Source organism: Chionomys nivalis, chromosome 2 (assembly GCF_950005125.1).
Source record: "Chionomys nivalis chromosome 2, mChiNiv1.1, whole genome shotgun sequence".
NCBI lineage: Eukaryota > Metazoa > Chordata > Mammalia > Rodentia > Cricetidae > Chionomys > Chionomys nivalis.
The window spans coordinates 127,259,513-127,276,777 of NC_080087.1; the positions used below are offsets into that span (position 1 = coordinate 127,259,513).

General features: G+C 41.5%; 1 protein-coding gene across 1 annotated transcript in view; it reads left to right on the forward strand.

Moving 5' to 3' along the window:
• The first annotated feature begins 2,317 nt into the window (after positions 1-2,317).
• Erbb4 (erb-b2 receptor tyrosine kinase 4) overlaps positions 2,318-17,265 on the forward strand; it is a 1,078,513-nt gene continuing 1,063,565 nt past the window's right edge. The window contains exon 1 of the mRNA XM_057755450.1: positions 2,318-2,702. Within this exon, the coding sequence (XP_057611433.1) occupies positions 2,621-2,702 (82 nt within the window). The 5' untranslated portion in view covers positions 2,318-2,620. The remainder of the gene's footprint in view (positions 2,703-17,265) is intronic.

Here is a 17,265-nt window from a genome sequence, read left to right on the forward strand (position 1 = left end):
AATAGTGTATGACCTCTACAGAGATAGTAAGACCTCTATGGATTGTAACTAAACAGTCCTTTGGCCAAGAATTATTCGATAAAACATGAAAGAAGCTGGAACATATATAAGGGTCCTGCTATAGATGAGCAGTAATAACAGTATGAGGAGTTTTTACTTTTCAGTACTGAGAGTTGAATCTAGGGTTTCACACATACCTTAAAAATCAGTGCAGACAAAAGCATCACCACAACTGGCAAAACTAGAGGACAATTTAAAATACATCTAATCTTTATCTCACAATCAGAGCTACAATGTAGCCGTTACAATTTGTTTACTTATACAAAATAACTGTCACCAGAAACAGGACTCTAACAAAATGTAGAACATTGAACTCCCTCCAGTCCCCTCGAAATAGCTTGTGTTTTGTCACTTAAATTGCTATTGTGGCGACAGATGTGAACGTAAGCAGGTTTTCTAGAGAAGAGATACCTGAAGTTACGTAATCATAAGCTGATGAAGATAGGCAAGCCGGCCTGAGAATGCCCTGAATGAAAGGAAAGAAATCTGAGCCGGAAGACGACGAAGATGGAAGCAGAAGTAACTCCCCAGTCCTATGTGTGTACCTCTGCAGTAAGTGACATTCTAGACAAGCCTCCATCTCTTTCTCTGGGCTTCATTTTTCCCTGCCCTAAGCTGCCTCTGGGTAAAAAGCACGTTCAGCTTGTTTGACCTGCAGTGGACCTGTTACATGCAGTGGGTCCAAGAAAACCTTTTGAGCTTCAGCCTTCTGTTATTGCCGCTTGCAGCTGCTTGGAAATTCTTAAGGGATGGGCTCACAGGCAGAAGATGTGGGAGACCAGTGAGTGGCGCTTGAGGAACCAGGGTGGTTCGGTTCTAAAGCACCCTTGATATTTCACATTTATTTATTCGCTGCTTATAGAGACGGCAAAGAAAATGCCTACATAGAATTACACCCTTACACATAGCAAAGCTGTAACCCCGGCTCTCTAAGGGCTGCAGCCCAGGCTCGGAGAGGTTTAGAACTGTGGCCCTGCAGTCCACAGCAGCGCCTTCCAGGGTATTTTAGGCTTAGAGAAAATAGTCTCACAGCTATCACTGACGCGGAAATCACATACTCTGCAAAGTGATAACAAGGACAAGGCCTCAAACTAGCTGTGCTATGGACTAAGCCTAATGTCTTGAGTCCGATAGTTACGACCTGACCTCCCAAACTCCTTCAGAGTGAACCGTGTAGGCTTGATACAGTTTGCATAATTTCAGAATTGAAGAATGTGCTTTTACAAATACGGAATTTTAGTCCTGCATAGTGTCATCTTCGGAAGGTGGGAGAGATGGCACTTTTGGAAAAGGAAATACTGTTAGGTTTCAGCTTACCTGCGAGGCTGCTGGTTACCTACAATATCTATTTTCAAATACTAAGCTTGGAACGTAATGGGGTTCTGGAGAAAAACCGAGATACTTTGGCCAAAGCAATATCAACTTTGTATTTCCAGAAAAGTCCTGTGTATGGACTGACACCTAGGAGCAATAATAAAAGGTATTTTCTTGTATCAAAAAAAAAAATCGTCCGACCAGCATAGCCTCCGGGGTACTGATTACTCCTCGGGTCAGCTGTCCCGGGCCTTTGCTAGGGCAGCCACAAGGGAAGCATTTCATACAGTGAATGCCATTGGATTTTTCAGATTTCTCTTCCCCAAAACCACCAGGCAGCTCCCTCTGCCTGACAGGTGTTTTCCCAACTCTAGAGGCCAAGGATTTTGGGGAGTGTCTGAGCCAATAAGATTTCTCCTTGGGGAGGAGGGCGTGGCTACATGGTCAGAGCAGGGGCGGGGCTTGTGCCGCTGTGGAGAGCCTAGCTGGTTGCGTGGAGGATTGTTTGATTCCCACCCCCTCTTCTTTCTTTTTTTTTCCTCTCTCTCTCTTTTTTTTTTCATTCTCCCCGAGTCTTATTAATTTCTCTGTGGGGCTGCGGCTGGAGACCGTGGAGCGTTGGAAATGACGCTCGGAGCTTTAATTACCGCAATGGCTGGACAAGTGTGAGGAAAACTGGCAGGGGGAAAACGGGGGACAGGATCGAGGAGAAGCAAAGAAGCACCCCCACCCCTTCTCCTTTTCCCTCCAGATTTGGACCGGAGGTGCAAAGAGACTGGAGAGAGAGCTGAACATAGCCCGGCTTTGGGGGAGAGGCCGGAACCCTGCCGCCTCTTTGCAATCAACTTTTTTTGGAAGCCGTTTTTTCCCCCTCTTTCTTTTTATTGTTGACCAACCAGTGAGAGAGGGGGAGCGAGCGAGCGAGAAAGTGAGGAGGGAGCGAGCGAGCGGAGGATCACTCGGGGAAATAGCTGTACAGTCCTGCCTGGAGCACCAGGCGCACAGCACAGTCGCGCTCACTCCCACCGGCGCGCACTCTCCCGCGGTCCCTCGCCGGGTCCCCGGGCCCTGAAAGCCACCGGCTCACTCGCCAACCCCGGAGCCCGTGCACCACGCGCGCCGCGCCCGCCCCCCTTGCGCTCCCCACGCGCTCCCGGCTGAGGGGGAAAAGCTCCTCCGCGTGCCCGCAAGGGGCTATGCCATTTGGACATGTAATTGTCAGCGCCGGATCTGAGACTTGCCCAAAATGAAGCTGGCGACGGGACTGTGGGTCTGGGGGAGCCTTCTGGTGGCAACGGGGACCGTCCAGCCCAGCGCTTCGCAGTCAGGTGGGTCGCGCGGTCTCGCCGTTCCCTCTCGTGCTCCAGCTGTTGAACCCGCCACCGCCTCGGGTGGCTCCTTTCTCCTTCTCGGCCCCATTCACCCACTGGCTCCCAGGCTCGAGGGACCAGAGGGACCGGGGCATCTGGCTTGGGTCGCCCCTCGTTCCAACCCAAACTTACCTTTATGTGCGTGCGTGCGTGTGTTTTTACTGATGCTGCAGATGAGTCCGCTTTCCTGCCTCCCCGGTATTATTTTCCGCCCCACTTCGTCTTTAGCCCCCTTCTTTATTTCTCGCGCGTTTTCTGGGAGCCTAAGCGGGATCGCTTCTGGTGGCGCCCGTTGTTCGGGACGTGGGAGACAGGAGCTGGTCAGTGAAGGTTCCTTCCTCTTCTGGCTGGGCAGGCGAAAAAAAAGAGAAAGAAAAAGAAGAAGAAGAAAAAAAACAAAAACAAAAAAACCAAACCCTGATAGAATTGCTACACCTCTTTGGCCACAGAGATGTCTCTAGGCTGCTCCTGCCCGGCCTTCCTGGGGTGCAGGGCTGCAGCGGGTGGAGCGCGGGCCGGGAGCCCGGCTTGGCACCTGAGCGTGCTTGCGTGCAGCGGCCAGCTCGACTCTCCCGTACCCGGCTGAGTCACCCGGGACGCGGAGCCCGGCCCTGGCAGCTGGAGCGCACCGGACGCGCGCCTAGGCCAGGAGCCCCGGTCACTGGGCTTCTCCGTTGACATCCCGGAGCTGACTTGCAATTGACTTTGGGGTCTCTTGCTCTCCTGCCTGCAGGATCTCAAAAAAAAAAAAAAAAAAACTCTCGTAGACCGAGCACAGAGCCCGACCTTCCCGCCCGGTGCAGGGCTTGCTCCCGGAAGAGTTCTAACTTGAGGTTGGCCTGAGTCCCTCCAACTTCTGTTTACTACCCTGCGGGGCTGCTGAGCCCACGGGTGGCGCTCGGTGACTTAGTCCAAGGCGGGCGCCGTGGCGGCGCCCCGAGATCGGCCGCTGTTGGCCCAAGCGCTCCAGCCCCAGGTATTTGGACTACAAAAAAGAACTAATTGAGTCCAAGAGGTGTCACTGGCATGTTGGGGCGTCCAGGGCCAATGACAGCAGCTCCGGTGCCATGGAGCTCAAAGTTCTTTTTTTGACACTTGGGAGTTTCCCCGGGATAAGAGGAGGGGACAGGAAAGGACCAAGGAGAACCGGTGTGTCTGATGAGACCAAAAGGGCTGAGAAGAGGGCTTTTGGAGAGGCAGAGAGATTTTTCGGAACCTTCCGGGACTGTTGGCGGGAGCGTGGGAGTCAGCTTGAAGAGATAAAGCATTCAGGAGTGGTGACAGAGAGAGCTTTTGGTCCCCAGAGGGTGTCCTTCTGACCTCACCGAGAAAGCAGCAGCTTGCTCGTTTTCCTGCTCCGCCCCCCCCCCAGCCTCCTCCTCCTTCTTGCCTAGTAAATAACAAGTTACAGTCTTAGAGCCATTCAAAATGACCTTCGAAAGGTACATGCGCGCCATTTGTGCTGGCCATTTGCACACTCCCAGTGACTCCGAAATTCTTCGTGCATACCAGCTACGGTGCTCCAGTCACCTCTGGAATCACAGCAGCTAGGACTTGAGATTCCAGGCGGCCGCCTAGATACATGCTTCTCCTGGCTACCCACTCGGAGCTTTTCGCCTTTCCCCTCAATGGGCTGATTATGCACACTGACCCATTCAAAAACACTTGCTACTGTCACGCAGGCTTAGCCGAGAGGAATTTCTATCAGGCCACCCTACCAGGGGGCTGTCTGGCGTAGCCTGGGCCGCTGGGGGATCCCCGCTTCGAGTCCGCAGCAATTTAGTATTAACTGTGCAGTTCCCGGTAGGGCTATGCCGAAAAGCCCTTTTCAATATTTAGGCAAGGAATGTAATCCAAATTAGTTCTGCAGCTGTCCCCTTCCACGTCTCAGACGACACCAGCTTGCGTCCTAGCTCTGCTCTGCTCTTTTCCCTGGACGAATAGTCAGACCCACAAGTGAGCCCATTTAGAAGCACGAGGATTAGCGTGCCATTGTTGTTCCGTGTGTGACTCTGTACTTGAAATTCTGGGGGCACAAAAGAGAGCCTCACTTGTTCAAAACACAAAGTGATCTAGATGAAAGGGCCGCACAAAGAAAGGCTCTTGGGTGCATCCCTGCTATAATTTCAACAAGCAGACTTGGGTGATCTATTGGAAACTGTCAGTGCCCCCAGGGATTTTTTTTTTTCCAGGCACCCCACCGCACCTGGCAGAGAAAGTTCAGCTGGTTTTAATGTAGTGCTATGATAAAACACGTAGCTGTCTGGTGAAAGCGAGCCTCGGTGTTTGTGGCGGTGCTTGTATGTGTGTGACTGTCTATCCAAGTAAATACACACTGCGCGTTTCCTCTCTCGTGGTTAGCAGTCAGTAGCAGTTTGTAGGAGTTTGTTTTGGTCCAAATGAGAAATTAAGTGCGGATAAGTAAACTAGGCTGCCAGAGGGCGACAAGATGTTGAGTGAATTGCTTTTAGATGAAACAAATTAAGGAAACGAGGGAAGACAATCTGCTTTTCGCATTATTAGACACGCTTGGAGTTCAGGGGAGAGGGGCATATTTTTGAAATGCTAATTTCTTAAGCAGAAGGAATGCACCTTATTTACTGCTGTGTGTGAACGGAATAAAACACACAGTGCGAGATTCTCTACTATGATCTTCAAGACTTTCTTGGGAAAACTGTACATAAGAAAATTTGTTTTTATTTTGCTTGAGGGAAAGCAAGTCAGCCTTTGAGTATTTTAAAATAATACCGAAGAATTTTTGACTCATTACTGGTGATAAATTTTATCTATAAATGTTTTTAGCTTAAGGCCTTTATATGGCAATTCCACTCGAAGGAGTTAAAGTGTTTGCCTTCTTTCTATGATGGGACTTACCAATATCGTTGCTGTACTGAAATAAAAATATACAGTAGTGTTAAATGACATCCTCCTAAGCCTCAATATGTGATGGACAAGTTCATTCTCGTCTTCCTGTGCAAATTACTTAGTCCCCTTGCTTTTCATTTAATTAAAGTGCACACATCTCCTACAAACTTAAGGTATATTATTTTACCCAAACTTTACGTGGTATTTTACATATGAGAAGGAAACATTAATAAAAGTTAAATGACAGAAATACTGCAGAGATTCTCTAGAACATATCAATTGTCTCTCCAATGTATTTGCAATGAGCATGCCCACGGGTAGACTATCATAGCCCCTTTGTTCCTTTAATTTTGAAGACCTTGCATGTGTACACAAGAGAGCTTTGTACGAGTACACATTTTCCGTTCAGAAGCCTTCTAAATAGATGGATGTCTCTCACTCTCACTGCAAACTACTTAAGAACCCTATCGTTTCCTACGGCTGAGATGAAGTCATGGCACTGATTCTGTCACGACCCCTTGTTTTTCATGTCAACTCAACTGCCTTTATTTTAATCATGCAAACATAGAGGTCCACATTACTTGAAAAAAAAAAACCCCAAGAACTTACAGCTTTGTATACATTCATATTTTCATTTAGTCCCTGGAAATGTGTCTTAATTAGGAAATCACATCAGAACATTTATTAGGGCTTGCGTGTGATGAAAGATTTATGTATTTTTTATTCTAACCTGGGCACAATGTTTGCATTGGCTGATGTTTTAGAGTCTGAATTCACTTGATAGAAAATCATATTTCCTCCTCCAAGTGGATTCAAACATTTAGTATTCATGAGCTTTCATCTCTTTGGTTCTTAAATAGAAGTACTGTTTATCATCTGTCTTATACATTCACCCCTTCCATTACTACGGATTCTTTGCATATTCTTTGAGTTTGTGCACATGTGAATATATATTTTCCCTCCCACCACTAAGTGTATTCATTTGTGTCTGTGTGTGTGTCTCTCCCTGCAACCTGCCACTCAGCCATGGCAGGACTTCTCTAAAGCCGCTTTCATTCTGTCTCTCTGATAACTCTGATATGGCTGGTTGGCTGAACAATCGTAAGCCATTCCATTGCTCAGATTTACCCCTGAAAGAAAATAAAACAGCATCGATCCCAGATCACTGGGGCACCTCCAAAGCCCGGACTCCAAGGCCAAATCTTCCCACAGAGAAGTACATCTTTCCCTTGTACTCTCCCTTTTTCCTCCCATTGACCATGGAAAGGTGATGACTGCCATCCAACAAAAGCTACTGACACAAGGAAGTGTGCTCTGGGTAGTCTCTGAAGCTTGAATACAGCCACCTTGAGATTAATAGCTATGTAAAATGCATGTTTTACACAATATACTAAATTAGCATGCCTTTAATATTGCGTTGCCTTTTGTGCTGTGTCCAGTCCGTTATTAAGAAAATTTAGGTTTGTGTTTTCAAAATAGCAATAACTTTTGATTTTACAGTGTTCTGCTGTTGTTGGATGTCCAGAAGTGATGTATAAGTATCCAAAATCTAAACGGAACAGAAGGGATGTCTATTACCAGCAGCCTTATTGGCATTTGTTGTTAATAGTTACATTGAAATTAGCTAATACATGTTCAAATCTACAATAGTCTATAAAAGTGTCAAGAACATTCTGTTATCTTTTACACTGATAAGCTGAATGTGCTATACAGAGAGAACTTAATCATAATACCAGCTCTCTGCTGGCTTAGAGATATGATTATATCATAGATGGTCTGTCATATTAACATTTCACCATATTGAACTAAACTGGGTCTTTTTTGTAATATTTATTTTGTGTAATATAGATATAGTGTATAATATAGATATATAAACAGGGTGAAATATTTAAATTATTGCTAGGAGAGTTATTAATAAGAGTTCACAATGAGAAAGTAGTTTAATTTTTTAATTTACTTATCCCAATTTTTTTTTAAAAAAATGATAGTTCAATGTTTCCTGAAACCATAGCACGTCTACATAATTGTAATGAGAACTTACCTGCCTATATTGTAATTAAGAACAGCCCAGATCATAACCATATGGTTTAAATCAAGATTTCTTCATCCTAGGCGCTTCTTAATGTTTGCAGCATCTCATTCTGGGCCTTTGTGAGTGGGGTTACCTGCCTGGGGGAAATGCATGTGAGATTCTGTACATTTCTCCACTGTGTAGCGGTTTTCCACAGCACTGATTTTAAAGCCTTCCGTGATGCCGAAATACAGTCTAGTAGCCAGATCATTGCTTTTGTACATGAAATTCAAGTTGTACATACAATTAAAACATTTGCACATATGCTTAGAAACACAGCACAAACTCGCTAGCAGGTTGTTTCTGTCTGGAAAGCACCAGTCTAAAGAAATATAGATGTTCTTGACTCTTTAAGGTTGTCTGTGAAAACTCTTTTTCTCAAATAATTCTTTTTGAAATTGCCCTATGGTCGCTTCAGATTTTATTGTTCATGTATCTTTCTGATTTGTTGGTATTCTGACATGTTTAATTAAATGAATTTATTTTTCTAAGCTTGAACAAAACACTTTAAAGTCACTTTCTCGCTTTTGTGTTTGATACTTAAACAAATGCTTTCTAGATTTAGAGAGAGAGAGAGAAAGACCATCTCACTTTCATTATACAATGTGGCAGTTTGGGGGTTCGTCTAAAGAGTCTTTTGAACATGAAATAATTGTCGCACAGCTATTTTAGAAGAAATGATTCCATATAGGCCCAGCATTTTGCACAACTCCAGGGGGCAGCAGTTCAGGGAATTTAATGAGTATGGCACCGCCTGCACTGTGGTAGCACATCAGCAGCTCTGGTGTTGAGTGAATGCTGAAGACTAAAGCTCTGGACTAAATGTAAAAGTTGAGGGCTCCAGTATACGCCTTTGAGAGCTTGGGCTAGAATTCTGGTCTATTTGCATACCTCTGTTAGCACTAAATAGGATACCTCAACTATTAACATCCTGAATATTTTTTTGATAATTTCATTGGAAAATGGATGTTAAAACATACATGAGATGGGAATTAATTGTTTTATGAATAGTTTTGTAAGTCTATCTCCAATTGCTGAGTAAGTTCACTTGTGTAGAATGAGTATCAAAAGCAGGATTTTATAACTGTTTTTTGTTAAAGCTGCAGAGATAAGCCAACTTCTTGGAATTTATTTGGAGGTCTTGGTATTTCTCTTTTTCCTCTCTGTTGCTGTCTTTTCTCCTATCTGTTGTCTTCAGAGAAATCTAATGCTCTTTAGAAGTTCCTTATTTGGTCTTGTCTTCCCATTTTTGTAAAGAAATTAGAAGCAGAAGAAAACAAGGTGTTGTTTCCTGTATTATTTTCTATAAGATACATAGAAGTGCTTGAAAAATCATAGACACTTGAAAGAATAAATAGAAATTTTTCTCAAAGAGAATAACAAAAATTGCAACGAAACAGATCAGTTGCCAGGCCTGCCTACACTGTATAGTTCTTTCCAATGCAAAGGCTGTGCGATCATCATTATCTTTGTTGTATCTAGGTCATAATATTGGATTGCATATATAATTTATGCAATATCATGATGATTAAAAACTAAAACACATTGTCAGGAAAACTCTATGAGGATCTCACTTCAGTTGCCTATTCTAGACTCTGTAATCCACATAGTAGCAGCCGACATTTGGATTTGAATAGAATGGTATTTTGAAGCACCTCTTTTTGAAGTCTTTAAGAGACTAAGAAGTAAAGATAGTTGTTTATCTTATCCATAATAAACAAGGTATTTACTTAAATAAAAAGGATTATAAAAAACACTTGGTGAGTTCTCTCACCACTGAGTTAGTGGGGGCCCTTAACCAGTGAACCCAAAGGAATCTATCAGATTCATCCAGACCTATCCTGAATCCAAGGTCCTTGGTTCCAAGGGGATTGTGCTTTCTCATGTCAGCTATTCTTTGAACAACTACACAATGAAAGCTTTCAATATTGAGACTTCATTGTTTTCTTTCGATGGCGCAATTGCCTCTCTCTAACTGGATATTCTGTAGGATGCTGTCTCTGGGCCTTGTGTGTTGCAGTGTTGTTGATCTACCTTAACTCTGTCTTGTTGTGGATGAGCTCCTTCAAGTGCCTGTGCTTTCTTGAGCATGATCAGCATTCTTAGGGCCCTAGTGACATAAGGGAGATTTGAAATTTGTTTTGGCAGAAACAGTCACTTCCTGTTAGGAACTGGAAATGAAAATGGAGCCCCCTACATCCACAAAAGATTAACATAGACACCACGGAACTTCCTGCACATCATCATTACAAGTCTCCCATGAGGATCTCTCAGAATCATTACTCTTAATCATGTTATTTCCAATATTGTAGGGGTTACTGAAGCAAGCTACACACCATTAAGAATATGCAAGACACGGTTTCTCAATTCCGGGAGTTAAATGAATAGAGTTAAGTTTATCTATATACATACAGCACATATACATACATCTATGCACACATCTCATTGCCACTTTTGAAACACAATTTAAAGGTGTTTAAAAGAAAAGAAAATAACTACTCATTTTTTTTTCTCCAAAGCATCAGATATGTCAACAACCACTTTTATCACTGGATCTTTAATACTCCTTTGAGCTTTAATATGTCTGTTTTCATATGCTTCTATATTAACGAATATCTGTATAAGCCCTTGTGGTAAATGACAACCATAAACTAGCCTTCAGGATATTTGTGTTCTGCTCTTTTTTCGCCTATGGTGTCTCATGGATGATTAGCACTAAAAACATGTCCATGGCTTCTTCAGGTTCCATGATGCTGCCTTGTATGACTACCAACATGCGTAGTTCTCTACTTCAAGATCAGCCCTGTCACTGGCAGGGACAAGCCAAATGCAGATCTCAGATGGCAGTAACTGCTCTGATCTAGGCAAACTCCTGTCCCCAAGATCTTTTTTTTGCCATAATTTGCCCTTATTCCCTGCAGGCCTTCAGAATATTCACTTATTAGCTTCTTTCATGAAGGAACCTAACAGAACTCAACAGAAAACAAATAAAATATTTCTTTCAGATACATATAAATAGTTTCATTTTTGGGATTTCTTGGGTAAGCCTTTTTGTCTACAGTGGTATTAATTAAATAAGTCTGTTCTTAAGAAAAATCGACAGCATGGTTTGTTAATAATCAATAATCTTTTTTGTTTGTTAATAATCAATAATCCTTTTCTGTTCATTAATAATCTATCCTATTTTGTTTGTTAATAATCTATCCTTTTTTGTTTGTTAATAATTTATCCTTTTTTTGTTTGTTAATAATCTATCCTTTTGCCAGGCGATGGTGGTGCACGCCTTTAATCCCAGCACTCGGGAGGCAGAGGCAGGCGGATCTCTGTGAGTTCGAGGCCAGCCTGGTCTACAAACAGAGTTCCAGGACAGGCTCCAAAGCTACAGAGAAACCCTGTCTCGAAAAACCAAAAAAAAAAAAAAAAAAAAAAAAAAAAATCTATCCTTTTTTGTTTTTCTTTTTGTTTTTTCAAGACAGGGTTTTCTCTGTAGCTTTGGAGACTGTCCTGGAACTAGCTCTTGTAGACCAGGCTGGCCTCGAACTCACAGAAATCAGCCTGCCTCTGCCTCCCAATTGCTGGGATTAAAGCCGTGTGCCACCACTGCCCGGCCCTATAATTTTAAACATTTTTTTGTTTTGTTTTTCAAGACAGGGTTTCTCTGTGTAGCTTTGGAGCCTGTGCTGGACCTCACTCTGTAGAACAGGCTGGCTTCAAACTCACAAAGATCTGCCTGCCTCTATCTCCTGAGTTCTAGGATTAAAGGTGTATGCCACCACCGCCCGGCTATCTAATCTACATGAGAAGCAAAAAAAGACAAGATCTCCTGAGTAAACTGGCAGCATGGGAACCTTGGGAGAGAATTGAAGGGGAGAGGAGAGGCAGGGAAAGGAACAGAATAAAATGTAGCACTCAACAAAAATGAATTTAAAAAAATCTATCTCTCAATTGCTTTTAAGTAAAAATGTTTAGACAGGTCAATGAAATGGTGCCACAAGATCTCCTTGCTTCTAATACCTTCCTACAAATGCCAGATGACCATTCTGATACAACACATCAATTATCCTAGTTTTGATTCTGAAATACTTTGTAAATCCCATTGTGAAACTCGACGCCTGCTTAAATTGTCCTCACTTTTATGTTTAACCATGTCTTAGAGTTTCTTAAGATGTGTTCTTCCTGAAAGCCAGGTTGTCTACTCTGTTTCCACGATCAGGCCTTTTTGTTTTCTTTTCTTCTGCGGACCCCTTTCCTTGTAATTCATGACTTACTTGATGCCTTGTGAAGAAGATTTTGCATAATTTAAGTTTATTTTAAATCCTAGCTATTAATTTATTTCCTCCTTAAGTTGACTACAGTGGCTTCTGAACCTTATCAACATCACCTTTGTTCATTTATCATACAGTTCTCACCTTTGAATGGAAGTTTAAGCTTTCAAGTAATGTGAGCCAAAGACATAGTAAGCACTTAACGTATCTTTCAAACTAAAGAATAACATACTCTTGCTGGAATAATTTTAAGTGCATTCATACATGGTTCTTATTTGTAATTCAATCATATAATGACAATGTAAGCTGTTCTGAAACATAAATACAGAATTCTTAATAGTAGATATTAGCGGTGTTTATGCAGGGCATTTCTTCGGTTGTTTTCTTGTGCTTCTGAAGCTATTACTTCAAATGGAGCCTTTTAAAGATTGTATGATTTGAAATCCTTGCCCATCTTTAGAGCTTGCTCCCAAATTGATACCAAGTATTTCTGTTCGTTTTATTTTTGGCAAGTTGAAAAAAATGTGAATCTCATTCTTAAACACTGTTTTTAATCCACTATTTTTAGGTCAAATGCTAATTATATTGCCGCTTCCTATTCATCTCTCTCATTCAAATTTTTATCTGTTTAAGCATTAGGGATTTAACAACCACCAGCAATGCATTCTCTGAAGGTTGGGACCATATTAATAACCAGAGAGCAGAGGTTGAAGAGATTGGATGTCTTGCATGTAGATCAGGTGGCTAACGACCACCTGTAGCTCCAACTCTGTAGGTTCGATGCCTCTGTCCCATTGGGCACCTTCTGACCCATGCGCATGTGGTATACACTAACACAGACACAAACATGATCAAAAGTCACTCGGGCTAAAAAAAAAAAATAAAAATAAAAAGCAAGGAACAATGCCGGGCGGTGGTGGCGCACGCCTTTAATCCCAGCACTCGGGAGGCAGAGGCAGGCGGATCTCTGTGAGTTCGAGACCAGCCTGGTCTACAAGAGCTAGTTCCAGGACAGGCTCCACAACCACAGAGAAACCCTGTCTCGAAAAAAAAAGCAAGGAACAGATGTAAGAAGTTTAAGACCCCAGAGTTTTCTTGACAACGGATAGTTGACAGCAATAAAACACACTATAAAATATGTCAAGCGGTCTTGCAAAATTTGCGGAGCAATCTTTGCTTTCAGGGAAATCCTAATAAGAATTTCATGAGAAAATGAATTACAGACAGAATGTAACATTTTCTATTTCTAGATAGATGTGATAACGTAGCTTTGTAATAGCCAAGATTTCTCAGTATCCTAAAATAGACAGCTAGACAGACATAAGCTCACCATTTTTGAAGCACTCTATTAAGAACACGCTAGCAATGCAACAGAATAGGGGTTCTCTTGGATGCTCTTTTAGATGGCTGCCTTGGATCCTGAGAGAGAGTGATATGCTTGTAGGATTGGAGTGTCAAATCCTACCAGGGAAAATGCATGTCTAAATATTTTCCTCCCTCAGATTCCCTTATTCTAGGGAATTGCCAACCTTCCTAGGCCACTAGGGTGCACTCATTGTACTTACATCTATAATTGCCTGAAAGAGTTAATGTCACTTTTCAAACTAACTGTAAACTGAGACCTTATTACTGAGAATTTATTATTAATGGGAAACGGGCATGGGGATGTCAGCACAATGTCGGAGTTTATTTTATAACTTTCTTGATCCCTTTCCCTTTAAGGCTCCATCAGAAGGGGCCTGAATAGATGGCTCTACAGTTAACACACTTGCTGAGGACTGGTGTGCTCAGTACTCATGTGGTGGCTCTACTTCAGGGGATCTGATGCCCTCCTCTGGATCAGGGGGCACCTGAACCTGTGTAGTGAACCATATACTCATGCAAACTCACACACATGCACATACATAAACAGTGAATCTATAGTTAAAGAAAGAACGCACAGTAAGAAAGTTTGGATCAAACATTGTTGTTCCTACCTGTAGGTGAAAAAAAAGAAGTCTTGGGGAGGAGTGAGGCTGACTGGTATTGTGAGTGTGTTCCAAGAGCCAGGTAACTTCTTATGCCCTGCAAGCCTTCTTTACAGTTGCAAAGGAAGTGACGCCCCACAAAGGCGTGGTTCCTCTAGCTATCTGCTCTCTGTGGAAGGAAAATATTCTTGACATCCCTGATCCCTTTTTCTTCAGGTCAGCAGCCTTTTCTGCTTCCCCTGTACCTATGTGAAGAAATTTGTCTAATTTGTCCTAGTTAAGGACCCTTGGTGCAGGTCACTTGAATATTGCAGAGTATATTCTCCACATTTTGTTTCATTGTTGTTGGAGTTCTTTTGTTTTGTTTTTGCACAGCCTATGTTAAGAAAACCTTCCCATATGTTTTATCTGTTTTGTAAAAAAGAAGAAGAAGAAGAAGAAGAAGAAGAAGAAGAAGAAGAAGAAGAAGAAGAAGAAGAAGAAGAACCTGAAGCAAAAGTATAGAAATATATTGGAATCAGACTCTGTATGCTCTTCTTTCAAAAATAAAATGAAATAAAGAAATTCGAATGAGTCATGGACCTAGGGACACATCAGCGTAGGGAATCTCAAAAATTAAATTATTATGGTAAATAAGAATCTTGGTAAACCTCTTTGTGATTGAACATTAAACATTTTAGGGCACATTTTAAAATGGGTCATGTGAAATTTCTCATGTATAATTCTGCAGTTTATAACACAGTTTAATGGAACCATGCCACTGTCAGTTCCATTATGTGACAGCTATATTATTAAGGTCCTATTCCTTAAAATATAACTCACTGGATTTTTAATCACATTATTTAGCATGGATAAAATTCTATCTTTGACTTTTACCCTTTGGACAAGTTAAATGTGACGCCTTTAGCCAGAGTTGCCATTATTACCATCCGTGGATGAAACAATGCAACTAAATTAAAATGAACAGTCAGAGGCCAGAGACCTTTGGTGATATTTTTAACTAATGTATCAGTACATTTGAGAAACAATGAAAGGATTAGTGTTAAAGTCACACTCTTAGTATGTAAAATACATCAGCTAAATAGTTAATATTTCCCAGTTGTTAACTTCAAATTTAGCAGCCTGCTGTCCCTGGAGATGTATCAAAAACTCTAAAGATGTGCCTGGAATTAATGGGAACTGAAGTGATTAGTATTCAAGTATAATTCTTTACTGCCCTTTTTCTTTTATTCTTTTAAGTACAGGATAAAAATTGAATATATATATATATATATATGACTTTCAGATAAATTGAAATAGACAAAACATTTCACACAAGTGTTGGTGAAAGGGGCTTTCATTATTTCTGCTGAGCTTACGCTATTGCTTATGGTCAGAATTAGCACACTGTGAGCCAGAGAAAGAGATAAGACCAGCAGAATGGCATGCATCTAATTTTGTTTAGCAAATTTAGGTCTGGTGCATGTTCCTCTACTCTGACAGACTGGCCCTATCACTCACGGAAAGGGGAAGATTAAGCTCATCTCCTATAGTTCAACAGCTTTTGCTCAATATTTATACGCTACATAAAAATAAATTTATAAGTAATATATTTCTCACTGGCAAGATGAATGCTGTGAAGGTAGATTTATTAATGGGTAAAAAGAAAAAAATATTAAAACAAAGACAATTTAGTTGCTCCAAGTCTGCCAATAATAAAAACATCTAGAAATCTCTGCAATATCTTTGTTTAAAGATCACACATGGGGCTTGTTTAGAGAAGGGTTCTTTTCTGCTTGTAAGTTGGAAATCCCTTTATGTTGTGATTTGAGTCTGTTACATAGTTCAGACTCATTCTCAAACTAGTGGCTTACCTGCCACATGAGCCAAAAGGGCACAGCCTCAGGTATTATGAAAAAGTGTATTTACAAATGGATACATTTTGGTGAGATTTCCTCATAAAGCAAAATTACACTAGAAAATTCTCACAAGGCACATAACACTTGAAGGAAATATGATTCTGGAAAAAGAGGAAAAAAATAATACCTACCTTTAGAATAAAGGCCCATTCCTAAAAAAAACACTACATTAAAAGACATCAGAAGCACGTAGTGTTATTTATATGTCTGCCAGTCCTTGGTCAGGGCTGAAGACTATATCCTCTATAATCAAGCTCACGACAGAAAAGAGTTCTCATATTCATGAATTGCTCATCTCATTATATTGCTAGTGGTTATTTCAAGGTTATTTTTTTCCAAACTGCTTCTCTCTTGATTACAGTCTGTGGTAATTGTGTATGTGCTGATAGAGCACATGCAGGCTTTAAACCTGAAGACATTTTTGACTTCATCCTGTGTCAAGATCAAATGACTATCCATGCTTCTTACTGAAATTGATGAAGAAATGATTTTGTTGCTAATTTCTTAGTTCTAGGCATTAGAATCTCTCACATAGGATTTGATGAACGAAATATATTTCATTATCTGCACATAGGTTTCTTAAGATTTTATTGTATTTTAAAGTAGCAAAGTACATTCTCACTTGACAGAATATTTTAGTTTCTTTCTCAGGAACTCTTTCCTCAGATTTACTCAGTTAAAAAGCTAAAGATTTAACACCTGACACATTAATCAGGTTCCATATTTCTCTGGCATGTGCTATGAGTTTCGCTTGCTCACTCCTGTTATTAATTGTTAAATAGTCTTCATATTACACTGAATATAATAAGAGTCACTCCATAAGAGTTATGTGTATGTTGTGTGAGTCTGTGTTTACACATGTGTGAATACCTGTATGCGTATCCACAGAGATTCAAAGTTGACATTGGATGTCTTCCTCTTTCTGTTACCATTCTATGTATCACGGTGGTGTTAAACCCAAAGGTCCCCAAGTCCAGCTAGTTTAGCTAGCCTTCCTGCCCTATGGATCCCCTGCACTTGTGGAATCCTGGGATCACAAACAGCCTTGCTGTCTGCCAGACTTCTATATAGAATTCTGGGATCCAAATCCTGGTTGTCATCATTGCTAGGATGCATTTCCCGCCAATCCTTTAATAGAGATATGAACAGTGTTATGTTAAGTTGGCCACAATTCAGTGTTATCCAGTTTGAGGAACGCACATGTCTGAGTTAGATGGCTGCCTTAATGACTGGAAGTTAAAAAGCATATGACTTAACCGGGCTCTCTCTGGCCCACAGATGGGTTACTTGAATGAGGCAAATCCAAAGGATTCGGGAATAGATGCTGAGGATGGGTGCTGATGGATCATTTGGGTCTAGAATTGGGTTGGTTAGCAATCACCACAGTTTGAATTTGAGATGGGAATCGTGTGTAATTCCCATATTACCTCCTCTTTCTTAGTCTGTAAGACAGCT